Here is a 15,774-nt window from a genome sequence, read left to right on the forward strand (position 1 = left end):
TCCTCTATGCTCTTCTGAGCCCGGAGTCCCTATAGCACCCAGGATGGGGTGGAGTGTCAGTGAATGGGCAGGGATCCTTGATGGTCACGGAGTCATTCTGAAGATGAAGGGGTGGCAGTAGGCACCGGGAGTCCTAGTCAATTTCAGAATTTCATCACCCTGTAAAGAAACACCATACTCTTTAGTTGTCACCTCCCCTCATCCTCAACCTCCCAGTCCCCAAGCCCTGTACGGCCTCTGAAGTGCTTTCTGTCTCTGTAGAGTTCCCTATTCTGAGCTTTTGAATGAATGGAACCATGTAGTACCATGTTTCCCTGAAAATAAGACCTACCCCAAAAATAAGCCCTAGCAGAATTTCTATGCATTTGTTAAATATAAGCCCTACCCTAATAATAAGACCTAGTGATGTACTTGGCACGGAGAGTTGTAAGACCTTGTACTGTCATGCATTTCAGCACCAAGAGTTGTAAGACATCCCCTGAAAATAAGCCCTAGTGTGTCTTCTTGAGAAAAAATTAAATATAAGACAGTGTCTTATTTTCGGGGAAACACGGTAAGTGTCCTTGTGTGCCTTGCTTCTTTCACTGATGTTTCAAAGTTCATCCGGGTTGCAGTACGTGTGTGTATCAGTATTTTATTCCTTTTTATGCCCAAATGTGTTCGCATGAAGTTAGGAGACAATGGAGAAGTGTTTTTTGCTTCTCCACATACCACATTTTGTTTATCCCTTCATCTATCGACAGGCACTTACGTTGTTTTCACCTAACTTATCACAAATAATGTGGCTGTGAACATTCATGTGCCAGTTTTGGTGTGGAGATATATTTTGATTTTTCTTGGGTATCAACCTAGGAGGGGAATTCCTGGGTCATGTGGTAACTTGTAACTTTATAATTAACTGGAGGAACTTCCAGACTGTTTTCTCTCCCCACCAGCAATATACAAGAGTTCTGGTTGGTCTCCATCCTTGCCCATACTTGTTAACCAATTTGGGGATTCTAGTCACTCAGGTGGTGTGAAGTGGTGTCCTTTTTATGGTTTTGACTTGCACTTTTCTGATGACTAGAGGTTTTGAGCAGCTTTTTTATGAGCTTATTGACCATTGTGTATCTTCAGAGGATTGTCTATTCCAATCCTTTGCTCATTTTGGGAGGGGTCATTCATCTTTTTTATTACTGAGTTGCACACATTTGTTCCATATGCCAGGCCCATGTCCCTTGTCAGATAGATATATTGCAAGTATCTTCTCCCATTGTGTGAGTTGTCTTCACTTTCTTGTTGTCTTTTGTAGCACAAAAGATTTAGTGTTTTTTTTTTTTTTTAAGAGACAGAGTCTCACTTTGTCACTTTCAGTAGAGTGCTGTGGTGTCAGAGCTCATAGCAACCTCCAACTCCTGGGCTCAGGTGATTCTCTTGCTTCAGCCTCCTGAGTAGCTGGGACTATAGGCACCTGCTACAACGCCTGGTTATTTTTTTGTTGCAGTTTTGCTGGGGCTGGGTTCTAACCCGCCACTCTCAGTATATGGGGCCAGTGCCCTACTCCCTGAGCCACAGACACCACCCAAAAGATGTAGTTTTAATGAAGTTGAATTTATCTGTTTTTTCTTTGTAAAAAGTCTGCATTTCCCTTTCATTCTGCTTTTTCGTTTGTTGCCTGTGCTTTTGGTGTCGTATACATATAAGCATTCTTGGCCATATCTGAGGTCATGAACATTTACCATGATATTTTCTTCCCAGACAAACCACTAAAAAAAAATCTTTCACTCACTGGTCAAGCTGCTTGAAGGGATTTGAGGTAGTGTATCCTCACGAAATCCACTGGCAGGAGTACCTTTCTGGGAAGACAGCATGGTTAAAAAGCACCAGCTCTGTAGAGCTCCAGGCTCTCATACTGTCCCGGGCACTGCCTCCATCTGGCCTGCCCAGAGGTGTGGTGTCTGGGGAGGACCCCAGCGCCTACTGCCGCCCCTTCATCTTCTGAGTGACTCTGTGGCCATCAAGGATCCCTGCCTATCTGCTGTTTATCTCTCTTTTAAATGCAGAGGCTCTGACAATCATTACATGGTTCCTGACAGCACTTAGAAACTCTTTCCACCTTAGGTGGACACCTATGTTTTTTAACTTAGTTTGTCCCAGCTTTAGTCAGAGCTTAGGCTGCCACAGCTGAGGCAGCATTTGGGGCTGTCATGCTGTGGGTAGGGCCCCTGGCCGGGGTGTGTTCAGATGCTTCTTAGTATCGCTGGGAGGCTGTGGATGCTGGGAGCCCGGGCCCTTCAGCACCTCTGTCACACAGCGCTGTGCTCTGCCTGGCACATCTGGCTGTCTCCACACGTGTCCCTTCCCATTTAGAGGCTGCAGGTGACCAAGGCCCTCCTCTTTTCTTGACCTGAGTCTGTGTTTCTTTTTCTTTCTTTCTTTTTTTTTTTCCTGAGACGGAGTCCTACTCTGTTGCCTTTGGGAGCGTGCCGAGGTATCATCATAGCTCACAGCAACGTCCAACTCTTGGGCTTAAGAGGTCCTCTTGTCTCGGCCTCCTGAGTAGCTGGGACTATAGGCCCCACCACAATGCCTGGCTAGTTGTTCTATTTTTAATGGAGATGGAATCTCACTAGGAGTTCTGGGATTACAGGTGTTGTGTTTCTTTTTCATTTGGTCCAGCCGAGTAGCTGAGCAGCCGGGTAAGGCAACCTCACTCTTGTCCAGCCTAAGGCTCTGTTGCTGGGATGGTTCACACTTAATACTTTCAGCATGTCTGAAGCTCTCTAAACCTATTTTAACTATCAGCAGTGTATTTCTGTTTATCCCACTCTTGTATGCACGTTCTTCTTGTTACCAAGTTTCTCATAATAAATGAGTCATTCATTAATAATGTGGTTGCTAAAGTTTTTTTCTTTTTGCAGTTTTTGGCCAGGGCCAGGTTTGAACCCACCACCTCCTGTATATGGGGCCAGCGGCCAACTCCTTTGAGCCACAGGCACCACTCTGATTGCTAATGTTTTTAAAAAACTGCTGGATCATTATCAAACAAGTAGTCCATTGGCAGGTTGTGCATTTTTCTTTTCTTTTTGGTCTCTAAGGTGGTCAATATCTGACTCTTTAACGCCTACATACCTTCACGTGTCCTGATATGGGAGGTACTTGGGTGGCGCTGACAGTTGCTTTTTGTTTGTTTATTTTTTAAATTACCATCTTCATTCAGTGCATATTAAAAAAATACACAGTTCGAGTAAAAAGAAAATACGCACATACACATTCTCTCTTTCACCCACCCACACCCGCACTGAAGTACAAAACTGAGTCCAGTTCCCAGCATAAAATGATGACTCAAAGCCCATTTTTTCCCCCTTTGCTCAGACAAAGCTGAATTTGGGTGGCTGGAAATCACTGACAATTACCTCACTTTGTTATAAGTATGTAAATGCAGGATTGAGTACAAAATGGCATTCAGTTGGGCAGCCACATCTCCAGATCAGTGTGACTGAGACATTCTGTCAGGCTCCCCTCCTGCAGCCTCTCCGGGGAGCGCTTGGCCTCTGAAATTAGGCCTGGAGGGCCTTCTACCCTGTCCTGCTCCCTGGATGCAAAGGAACAGGCTCTGTTTTGAAGATGTGTCTTTTCCATTAGGAAATGGTCCCCATGTACCTGGCCACCTCCCCCATCCTGTCTGAAGGGTCCTCGAGGATGGAATGCCAGCTGAAGAGGGGCACTGTGGACAGAGTCAGAGGCCTGGACCCCGGTGCACCAGCCCCCGTCATGCCTCCTGGAGAGAACTCGTCCATCGGCTCCTTAGTAAAGAAGAGAAGGAAGAGGAGGAGAAAATCCCAGCTGGATAGCTTGAAGAGAGACGACTCCATCCACACGTCTGAGGATGAAGACATGTTCCCCATCGAGATGAGCTCCGACGAGGACCGGGAGCCACTGGACGGCAGTCGGTAACTGTCGAGGACAGGAGATGGGCAGGATGGGAGACGGGGTTGAATTTATTTTCCATGATGATTGTTATAAACTCTCTTTCCTTCTGAATTTCTTGTTCTTCTGCTATGCATTTTAGACTGAATTTTGGAATTGCCAGGACCAAATCTTGTAGTGGTGTAAAGGTTTGGTGTGACTGATGGCTAAGTGACAGTGGGGAGGTCCGACCTCCCTGGGTAATGACTCCCGAAGTTGGGAGTAGAGTCAGGAAATGGGGAACAGAGCAAAAAGATAGTTCATGGCTGACACCATTTTCTTAGAATCTCCTTATTCTTATTTGAGCACCAGTTATGTACACAGCAATTGGGTTGATTTATACAGAGAGGCTCAGGGTTAACAATGAACGTAGAGCTCGGTCTTCTTTTCAAGCCAACTTTTTGATTAGGCCCAAAGTGGAATGGACATTTTGTTCTCTTCTCCTTTCCTTTTAACACTATAGTGAAATTTGATTTGTATGTAGGACTATTTTGGTTTTTCTTTAACTTTATTCAAATTAATATGAGGGTGCAATTTTTAGGTGATGTTGTTCTCACTTTCAGGGCAAGGTTCCATTTGTAGAAGAGCCCCTCACCCAGGGGGCGTGTTACACACCCTCACAATGGGCACATTAGGTGAGATCCTGCCTGGTGCCCTCCCTCCTCTGCCAAACATCCTCCCCCTGACCCTCTCCTACTTCCCTCTACCCCGGAACTGGACCATAATAGTGTTTTATTGTTCTCATGAATATGTAGTTGTTTCTATACTGATTTCATATCAGTATGGAGTACACTCAATATTTATTTTTCCATTCTTGCAGTCCTTTACTAAGAAGAACATATTTCAGCTCCATCGAGATAAATGTAAAAGATGTAAAGTCTCCATCTTTTTTAATGGCTGACTAATAGTCCATGGTATACATATCTCACAGTTTGTCGATCCATTCCTGGGTTGGTGGGCACTTAGTTTACTTCCACGACTTGGCAATTATGAACTGAGCTGCAATAAACATTCTGGTGCAAATGTTTTTGTGGCAAAATGATTTTTGTTTTTCTGAGTAGGACTATTTTGGTGGTGAAGTGCTAGTTTTAAAAGGTAAAACTAATTTTTAAAGGCTATTTGATGGTTCAGATTTTTATGTAATTCACTGTAATTTTTGATAACTTTTCACATCTTTTTAACATAAAGAAGGGATAAGAAACATCAGAGGTATTCCCTTGCTTCATGTTTCAGAATAGAACATATATATTTTTTCTAGCTGACAGTAAAGGTCAGTTGGCATCATTGCTTTCCCTAACTGCAGCCTCTGACCTGCCAGAGGCTCTGAAACTGGGTATTTGGGCTTCTTATAATTGCCTTTCCTGCATGCTGTTTAAGTCTAGAGTTTAGTGATAGATATCAAAACTACAGACAGATGACCTCCAAGTGAAAGAAACAGGGAGTCTGTGTATGTCTGAAATGAGGTGGTTTTACAATCACTTTATGATCATAAGACACATTGGGTTGATGTCATTTCTTTATTTTGCTGAATGAAACACGACATGTGCATGGGAGTCATTGAGTTACTTGGCAGGGCAGCCAGTACCTGGCCTGGGTTTCACACCACCCTGAGTTCAGTTCTGGGCGGATCTACCTTCCGAGGTTTCAAGACCGGGAAGCATGCAGACAGCAGTCTGCTACCTCAAGGAGGAGAGGGGCAGTTGAGCATCGTGTGTATGTCTGAGTCAAATCACTTTAAATTCATAATTCAGCCAGGCATAGACACAAGCACATTGATAGATGCCTCTGCCTCCCCTTCCACCCTCCATGGCCTGGACTATGCCTGGATGTTTAAAAGGAGGTCTTGATAATACACAAAGCACTTAGAGGTAATCAAGAAAAAACTGGAACTCAACTTTATTAGGAATCTATCAACTAAAAATCCTTTGACTTTAATCTTTTTTTTTTTTTTTTCCTCCAGAACTCTTTCTAATGATATGCCTCCCTTCCAAGATGATATTCCTAAGGAAAACCTTTCCCCAGTCTCCACTTATCCCCAGTCATCTTCATACCCTAATTCAGATCGAGAGTGGTCGCCTAGCCCCAGGTAGGTTGCTGTGTGTATGTGTGGGTCTGAGCATGTTCACCTGTCCCAGTGCAGAGGCTCTGAAGTCACTTTTATAGGAAGCTTGTCTAGAAAAACAGTGAAATCAAAAGTGAAACTAATTAGGACCAGAAAAGAATGTAATAGGAGGATTAGGATTAAAAAATAGAATACGGGCAGATCACAGACGTCTATCTAAGTCAGAATCCATCTGCAAATGCAGCTCTTAGCTGTGTGGAAGGGAAACTGAAAGGAAGGCACTTAAGTTACCGGACGTTGATGGTTAATAGGAGAAAACAGGGCCGCAGAGCTCTTGCTTGGTCCTAGGCCCTAAAGTGAATTTGAAGCAGAGACGTCATTCAGGGCTGTCCAGACGCTGCCTCCCTCATGCGTCATTCATTCTACTGGAATTCAGGAGCATGTATTTCCCTGAAATGGACTTGCAAGTTTGCAGGCGTCTAGGACATTTATCTGGCCCGCCAGGTGTTTTTGCTGCTGCTGCCTGTCCTGCTTAGCAGCCGACTTATCCCAGGGCCCGTAGTCCAGCCCTCCTACAGTCTGAGGAACAGTGAACTGGCCCCCTGTTTAAAAAGTTTGAGGACCCCTGCTTAGAGGTTCTGTATACACTTGAGGGTCTAGAGCTGCTCAGCTCCCAGAGTGCCTTCCTGCACTGCTCCAACCCCCTCCCTGCCCCTGAGGTCTTTACATCACTGATGCCTATGAGAATATATGAGCCCCTCCCAGTAGTTTTCCAGAGGAAAATAGTTAATTCTCAGCACTGGTGAGAATGATTGGGATGAAAATTGGTTCTTGGATGGCCTCCAAATCTTAGACATGATAACATATCTTAGACAAAATCTTAGACATAAGATTTTGGGTCTCTAAAGGGTCATAGCATTAAAATCTCATGGTGGCAGGCCATTCATTTCTCAAAATACTTGAGAGTGTGGTGATAATGAGGAAGAGGTTGGGAAACACCGGTCTAAATGACAGTGGCAGCCAGAGTTATTCTCAAGGGTAACTTGACAGGAAACCCTCTGACAGTGCTCAGTTCTACATAATCTGACTCAGTTATTCTGGATTCATAAAGAAAAACATTAACGACAGATAGATACGGGCACAGCTATGTTTAAAATGTTTCTTTTAATTTCTCTTAAATTTAAAAACAGCCCCGTTTGTCTGTCTTTAATGCTTTTTTAAAGTGAATCAGAATAATAACCGAGCCAGATTATGTGGACCTGACCACTGTCAAATGGAATTACCAGTTAGGGTACAGAGATACAGTTCTGTACTCAGAATTCCATATTTTCTTTGAAGAGAGTTGACAGCACAGATAATCAAACCTTGGAATTACATGGTTTGAATAAGCACTAAAGTGTGATCAAAGACAGACTGAATCTATTACGGGCACGTGGATGAAACAGAAAGGGAAATAGCTCTTTCGGCAGCTTCCTGTTTCTGTTGCTCAGAAAATTGGTGTTGATTTCTTAGCAATTTCAGCGGACTGTCCTCTGCTGTTGTCAGATGCCTGAGTATTTCTGTTTTCTTACAAGTGTCATTGTTGAGAGTAGTTAAATAATTTATATGAAATCCCATTGAATCTAATTGACCTATGACTTTGTTTTCTTTCTTTTAATGTGTATGTGATGTCCAGTAACCTGGTAGATTGCAAAAGGACTCCCCCCCACCTTGCAGTCGCGGCCGAGGGAGGCCTGTCTAGTTCTTGCCCTCCACAATCCTCCTACTTTCATTCTTCGGAAAGGTAGCTGAGTTATTTTCCCCACTCACTTGAATAACGTATTCAATAATGAAAATTCTGATCTAACTCTTCTAAGTCTATTTTATCATTAACCCAATTACTTCTGGAGAACATTCCTATACAAAGTGAAAAATTTGACCTAACTCTTACCATCTACTTCACCAACTAACCAAATTACTCATGAAGACAAGCCGTAGAGAGCATTATTTTCTTTCGTCTTAACACTCGTAGATTATTCGATTTTTTTTTTTTTGAAGTCCTGAATTTGATTCTCTGGAAATTGTGTTTAAGTATATCATTCTACCTAACTCTATGGAGCGCTTTAAAGATAGAATAATAAAATAGAGATTGGGAATGCAATCTCCTGTATCTAGGGTTGTTTGACAAATAAGTTCACAAGATATTTTTGGATACTTCTTTAGTATAAGTCATTTACTATAAATATTTAAATAGCTCACTAGGCTGTCTGAATAATGGAGTTAGATATTGTCCACAGAATTTCTAAAAGAGAATTTTGGAGAGTAGTAGTTGGGATCTCAGCTTTAGGGGCACAGGTTTGATTTTCATCTGATGCTGTTACCTGAGGGTTTTGCCTTAGGTTTTAACCTGCCTACATTGTAGCCATCAGTAGTTTACTTTACAAACCCTAGCAAATGAAGCGATGGTTAATACCTAAGTGGAAAATATTTTTCTTTTTGATTAAAGAAGGGTGTACTTCATTCAGTGTCACATATGCAAAAGAAAGGCCATTTTAAAATGAGAACGAAGTTATAAACAATTAGCTAATTTGCCTTTTTGGAACTGGCACAATTACTGACCACTATTATTAGGCTAATTAATACCTTATTTATAAAAATTGGTGACCTTGTAAGCTTACTTTTTAAATAACCTTTGATTTTAAAAGTCGAATTACTTGATACTAAGGCATTTTTGGAATCAAGTTTCTGTTAAGTCACACTCAGTGTGGGGACCCATCCTCAGGCCATCCTCAGTCTGTCTGAGTTGTCAGTGACCAAGGGCAGAAAGTACATGTGTATTTGTGTACAGATTCCTTTAGAGAAAGCGTGCTGTGGGCAGCAACTCTGGTGGTGGTGTATTTCGTGCGAGAGGTGGGACTTCTAGCTTACGACTTTCACACGGGCCTTGCTTCTTTAATTGTGTGCTCTTGCAAACCCGAATGCCTCTACGGAATCCCTGTGGGCGGGGGCTTTTATGAAGGACCCAGAATGTTAGGAATCTCGGAGTGGGGAGGTGCAGCAGGAGATCTGTGTTCAGCATTTTCATTCTTTCCGAGCAGAGGTTGGCAAACTACAGCCCATGGGCCAAGTCCAGCCTGTCCTCTGCTTTTGTGAAGTTTTACTGGAGCACAGCCAGTTGCTTTATATATTGGCTACAGCGGTTTTCATGCCACCACAGCAGAGTTGAGTAGTTGCGACAGAGATTAGATAACTCACAAAGCCCAAGATATTTCCCACTGGGCCCTTTACAGAAAACGTTTGCTGACCCCTGCTCCACAGCAAGCTCGGTCTAAAGGGCTTTATTTAATTTGTTGTCAGTAGGTAAGACAGTTTGTTATTCTAAGGAACTGATAACAAAATATAAGCTATATTTTATCTGATAAAATATGATGGCAAGAACTTTTTAAACAAGTATGTTGAGGTTTGGGGGCTGGTTAGCCAGTTAGGATGGACTTCTGTGAGGAGTCTGGAGAAAGAGTGGGTCCAGATCACAGGTGCATGCATCAGGGCCCCTCACGGAAGGTCACAGCACTTCCATTTTCTGTTACACTGGTACTGTGGAGGCGTCAGTGCCAGGAGAGCATTGCTCCTTTGGAGAAAAGTCTTAATGGTAGAAGGAAGAGATGTTGGAAGGCAGGCTATGCAGACACACGTGGGGCCCAGCAGCCCTTCTCAGGGGACAGCTTCCCAAGGGCAGGAAAGCGGATGTGTGTTGGAGTGGGGCGTCCTGGTGTACAAGCTCTCAGAGTGTGGCGCCCAGGGTACCTGCTCTCCACAGACAGGTGAGATGGAGCATGAGGGGGCCTTGAGATGGATCAGTGGTCAGTGAGTGCCCAAGGAGAAGGGACCAGCTGTGTGCGCCTCAGCGGGAAATGAAGGAGGGACAGCGCTTGATCTGTCTGCTTCAGGTGGCTTGACCAAGGAGATGCAGGATCAGTTTATCCAGTAAGACCATGCTTACTGGAGACAAGCTCTGTGTCACCCTGAGCTCACCTCGCACTGACAGGAAAGACCAGTTGGAGTCAAAATCTGACTCAAACAGATAAATGAGACAGAGTACATGAGAGGTCACTGAGAGACTAGATAAGGACCGTGGGAGACGACGTAGGGGAAATTGTGGTAGCTTTATTTCCTGTCTGTTTGAGAACTGCCATCTTCTCTAGAGGAAATGGTGCAGGAGAATAAAGACAAGCAGCAGTGAAATGCATTAGTGTGTTGCAATAAGTAATTGCAATAACTTTTGCTATAAATAATGAACATTTCCACATGTTGTTAAGAATCCTGAGTATCTTGTGGATAAGTTGATTATGTTTGGGTGGTTACAAAGTGAGACTTTGTTTAGTTCTGAAGAGTAAAAACAGAGCTGAGCGAGCACGTGGAAACCAAGGAGAAGGCAGCCGGACAATTGAACACCGTGATATGTGCTCACAGAACGAGCCTTAGCTAACTGTGGGTCCTGTGAAGTATTCCTGGAAGATGCGATTTTATAAAGTCTTTACTTGGAGTTTATTTGTGGATTGAACGTGTGATGTAACTCTGTTTCCACAGCTAGTACAGATTTACAAATGCCTTAAATGTAGAATACGGCAGATGCATATGAGAGCTGGCCAAGACCCTTTCACAGGCATCTGAGAGTTGAGACTCTTGATTTGGCAATTAGGAGTGCAGGAGAGGAGAGCTCAGGGTGAGGTGAGCTCAGGGTGAGGTGAGCTCAGGGTGAGGTGAGGCAGGTGGAGGTTTTGAGGTAAGAACAAACTCGTTTTCCTTTCTCTTCTCTTGTCTCTCTCTTTCTTTCTGACATTCCTCTTCTAGGCTACTTATTCTCTCCTCTTCTTTGGGGTCGGCAGCAGGCTGGGGCAGGGTACCCAAATTGGGAGCACCTGTCTAGATTAGTGGTTCTCAACCTTCCTACTACCACAACCCTTTAATACAGTTCCTCATGTTGTGGTGACCCATGAAATATTTTTGTTGCTACTTCCTAACTGTAATTTTGCAGCTATTATGGATTATAATGTAAATATCTGATATGCAGGATGTATTTTCATTGTTACAAAGGGGTCGAAACCCACAGGTTAAGAACCGCTGATTTAGATGCTGATTGCAGTGACCTCTGGTGGCCAAAGGGAGGGATATGACCTGAAGCTCTGCTCATAAGGAGGTGGCAGGTTGGGTGCATTTTCTGGGTTATCTGAGCCTGGATCTGGGCCAAAAACATTTTTAAAAGTTTTTTTTCCCCCCACTTTAATCATGGTTTTGTATTTGCTTAAGTCCTTCAGGTTCCCGGCCTTCAACACCTAAAAGTGATTCAGAGTTGGTCAGTAAGTCTGTGGACAGGACGGGGCAGAAGAGTAACCTGGAAATGCTCTGGCTTTGGGGAGAATTGCCACAAGCTGCAAAGGTAGGTCTGTATCTGCAGTTCTGCCACACACTGAGGATTTCTAACTTAGCTTAAATCACATGGAATTAGTATCCTGTCATGGCCAGGAAACATAACTTCCAGGAGTTGGAGGTAAATGATAACATCTTCTGAACCCCAGAATTGCATTCTCCCCCATCACTAACTTTATCAAGGGCTCTCATTATATTTATGTATTTTAAACATAACAGGAATACTCTCAGGCTCTAATTTTTTTCTAAAATCAGAACAAAATACAAGTAAATGTAAAAAACTACAACTTACACACAAATCCTGCTGTCTTCAAGCTGTGAACAAAAATACCTCCCAGTTCTTACTTCTTAGAGGCCAGAGATGATGGGTGAGAAGTCCCAGGGAGAGAGGCTTGGGAGCCAAGTCTGCGGAATGACAGGCCCAGTGAGTTGTAAAAACTGAATCTACAGGCTTGTGTGTCCCTCCCAGAGAGATGCTTCTGGAAGGGCACGGGCAGGGGGAATGGCTAGTAAAGCAGAAATGACAGATTTGGGCCTATTAGGACATCAGGATATTTTAAGGCTTTGATTTATCAAGTAGCAAGGATGTATGACCATTATTATTGGTGTGGCCCCAAATTTGAACTTGAGGGGATCTCCAGAAGAAATAGAGAAACAGCTGTGTGGTGAGACACTGAGGGCCTGGGCGGCAGACTGTCTTGGGATAGGATCCCTATTCTACCAGTTGCTAGTAAGGTTACCTTAGGCAAATCAGTGGGCCTCCTTGAACCACAGTGTCGTCATTTATAAAATGTGAGGAAACAACAGATGCTGCTCAGAGTTGTCGGGGGCTTAACAGGGATAATGTGTCACGGAATGCCTGGCAGATTTCTTTTTTTGCAGTTTTTGGCCCGGGCTGGGTTTGAACCTGCAACCTCTGGCATATGGGGCTGGTGCCCTACTCCTTTGAGCCACAGGTGCCGCTCAGGCAGATTTCTTTAAATTTTCGCATCCTTTTTCCTTGGCTGTACCGTCTTCACACTGAGTCTCATTTTCTCCGTCTTCAAAATGCAGCAAGTTCACATGCAGGCACATAATCAGAACGGCATATAGGTTTCTGGAAGCATGATATCTTTTCCTTCAAGGAATTTTATTTCATATTCCAGTGTATTGTGAACATCTTGAATTACATTGCAACCTTTTCTTTTTCCTTTAAATATTGTAAAGTCCTAAGAAGATGCTATAGCCTCTTATATCCCCAGTAAATGTTTGTAGTATGAATGAACGACTGAATGAATGAAGATTGAACACATTCCTGGTGCAACCTGAGTTGGGGGACATTTTGGAGATCAGATCGGTTGAGGCTGAAGTACAGGATGCATGTCCTCTCCAGGTGATGGTTCACCTTCACAGCAAATGCTGATTTCTCCACCCACAGCTGCAGAGTTGACACAGCGATTATCTTAACAAATTCATGTCGTTAGTTGCTGGAGAAACAGCCTTAAAGTGCAAAGCCATCACATCTTCTGGCAAAACAGTTCTAACCACAGATCTACTATAGCATTATTTTCACTTGTGATAGAAGATGAGAGATCAGACAGAAAAGAGAACGCTTTCTGCTCCCTTTCTATACCATAAACCACTTTTTTTTTTTTTTTTTTAAAGAGACAGAGTCTTACCTTATTGCTCTCAGTAGAGTGCTATGGTGTCATAGCTCACAGCAACCTCCAACTCTTGGGCTTAGGCAATTCTCTTGCCTCAGCCTTCTGAGTAGCTGGGACTATATGTGCCTGCCACAACGCCTGGCTATTTTTTGTTGTAATTTGGCTGAGGCTGTGTTCGAAACTGCCACCCTCTGTATATGGGGCCGGTGCCTTACTCACTGACTGCGCCACAGGCTCTGCCCTAAAACTATTTTTTTTAGTTAAATTATAACTGTGTACATTAATGCATTTATGGGGTACAATGTACTGATTTTATATACACTTTGGAATGCTTACATCAAACGGGTTAACATAGCCTTCACCTCACTTAATTATTGTGTTAAGACATTTATACTCTCTTAATAGATTTGACATGTACCCTTGCAATATTTTTATTTTTGAATAAATCTTCTCTATAATTGGAAATCCCTCTGGAGGTAGATTCAGAAATACTAATGTCCCACTCCTATGAACCACTCTTACTTACACACTCTTGTTTTGGGAATAAACTTGATGAAATATAGCACACGTGCAGGGAGACACAGTGTAATGCACTTACACAATGGGAACAGATTGTGCACCTTGCACCTAGATTGAGGTGCAGAACATGCTGCACCTCTGCCCTCCACAAGGATAAAAGTGACCTTGACTTCTCATTGCAGAGATTAGCTTTGCAAGATCGGGCCACACTGTTGCATGTAGTTGGAATGCCTGTATTCCCATTGCTGCAGAATGCCCCATTGTCTGACGGTACTTCCCATTCTGCTGTTGGGTTTGGGTGGCTTAACCCTCCCTCTGGTGGGTTTTTTAAAAATTCTCTCCTCCCTCACTTCTGTTTGTGAGTTGGTGTTTTATGTGAAAGTGCATTTGCTTTGGAACTAATGTTCTTGGTTTTCTGCACCCTTTGGCAGGTGTGGAAATCCAGATGAAACCTGAGGTTCAGAAGTCTCTGCCACAGACTGTGGACTGCCCCTGTGCTCCCCCTTATCCACTCAGTTTCCCTGCCTGCCTGTGCTCTGACCTTCTTTCTCCTCTCTCCCTCCCTCCATCTTTGATCTAGTCATCTCCACACAAGATGAAAGAATCCAGCCCATTGAACAGTAGAAAAATTTTCGACAAAATCCACTTTCAGACCATCCAGAGCGAATCTTCAGACACTTTCAGTGACCAGTCACCAACATTGGCCAGGGGGCCGCTTCTGGACCAGAGCCAGTCTCAGACAGAAATGCAGTTTGTGAATGAGGAGGACATCGGGGCCGTCGGGGTGACAGCACCACTTTCCCCTGCGATTGAGGAACTCAAGCCCCCCTCTGCTAGCATAGTCCAGGCAGTGAATAAGGCGGATTCTCCTTCTAGGAAAAAAGGTATGAAGGCTGGGGCTTCTCGCCTTTCTTCCTATTCAGTCTTTGCCTTTATTCTACAAATTATAGATCCTTCTTTCAAAAGTTTCAAGAAAATCAAGGTCGAAGCAGAACCTTGACGATTGTCATGTTCTTTTGCCAAATATATTAATTATCAGAATTTAGTCATGAAGGATTATCATCTGTGCTCTTTTGTTGAATATATTAATTATCAGAATTTGGTCATAGAAAACCAGATGTGAAAGGAGGCCTTGTGGGGATCATGTAATGAACCTCCTCATCTTACAGATCAGGGGCAGTGAGATCCAGGATACTGTGGGACCCCAGAAGGGTGCTCTTATGAAGTTGATTATTAGGCTAATCTTAGTCTTTCCTCGCCTCAGGTTGTGTGCATTCTAGCGCATTATCCCACTTAAATTTCTGTGTCATTTCTCACTAGTTTGCTGCACACCTGGCTGCGTGTCAGGGATGCTGATGGCGGGACAGGTCTCTGTTAGCTGGGCCACTTTGTTGGGTGTTCTAGATCTGTATAAACTGATTACATAATTCTCTGCCTGAAGTAGAGAGAAGTTTGAAACCCTAGTGTGTTATGCTGTCTGACACTGCATGATTTAGGATGTTGTGCATTGGAGCTTTGATGGGGAAGTGCTTTAGGAAAGCTTTCATCAATTAATGGTAACGGTAGTAGCTTTACTCTTCTGAGTGCTTAGGGTGCACCAGGCACTTCCCAGAGGAGGAGCTGAGGCTCAGCAAAGTGGCAGAACTTGGCCCGGGCCACATGGCCGTGAGTTGGGGTCCAGCAGGCTCACCTGCAACGGTGTTGGGCCGCCTGCCTCTAACTGGCTGATCCTGGCCCCATCTGGGTGCTGCAGAGCGAATGTGTACGCTGTGCTTACATGCTGTCTGTACAGGTTCACGCCCCTGAGGTCGTTTGTGAGAGTGGTTTTCTGACGTGAGCCGTTTACTCTTTCAGATAAACGAAGTAGGCACCTGGGCTCTGATGGCGTCTACTTGGATGACCTGACGGATATGGATCCTGAAGTGGCAGCCCTGTATTTTCCCAAAAAGTAAAATTCCTCTGATACCCTCATATCATTTTCTATAATCTGAATATTAATCTGCCTGAGTCCCGTTTTCGCTTATGTTTAAATAGAAAGTATGTGAGAAAAAGGCAGCAGGTGGCTCACCTTCTACTGTGAAAAGCCACCAGGGAGAAGGCTCCGGTCTGTCTGCAGACGTGGGTGGCGTGTGGCCGAAACGCCCCCTTCCAGACGGGGTTGCAGGACAGGGATAGAGGCAGGAGCTGGCGGTGGCC

General features: G+C 43.9%; 1 protein-coding gene across 1 annotated transcript in view; it reads left to right on the forward strand.

The window, feature by feature from the left end:
* The window catches only part of LPIN1 (lipin 1), a 54,719-nt gene that overhangs the window by 2,273 nt on the left and 36,672 nt on the right, over nucleotides 1–15,774 (forward strand). Inside the window, 5 exon segments of the mRNA XM_012803785.2 lie at nucleotides 3,625–3,932; nucleotides 5,909–6,034; nucleotides 11,297–11,426; nucleotides 14,159–14,462; nucleotides 15,433–15,526. Coding sequence (XP_012659239.1) covers nucleotides 3,625–3,932; nucleotides 5,909–6,034; nucleotides 11,297–11,426; nucleotides 14,159–14,462; nucleotides 15,433–15,526 — 962 coding nt within the window.

Source organism: Otolemur garnettii, unplaced genomic scaffold (assembly GCF_000181295.1).
Source record: "Otolemur garnettii isolate 467f Iridium unplaced genomic scaffold, OtoGar3 scaffold00022, whole genome shotgun sequence".
NCBI lineage: Eukaryota > Metazoa > Chordata > Mammalia > Primates > Galagidae > Otolemur > Otolemur garnettii.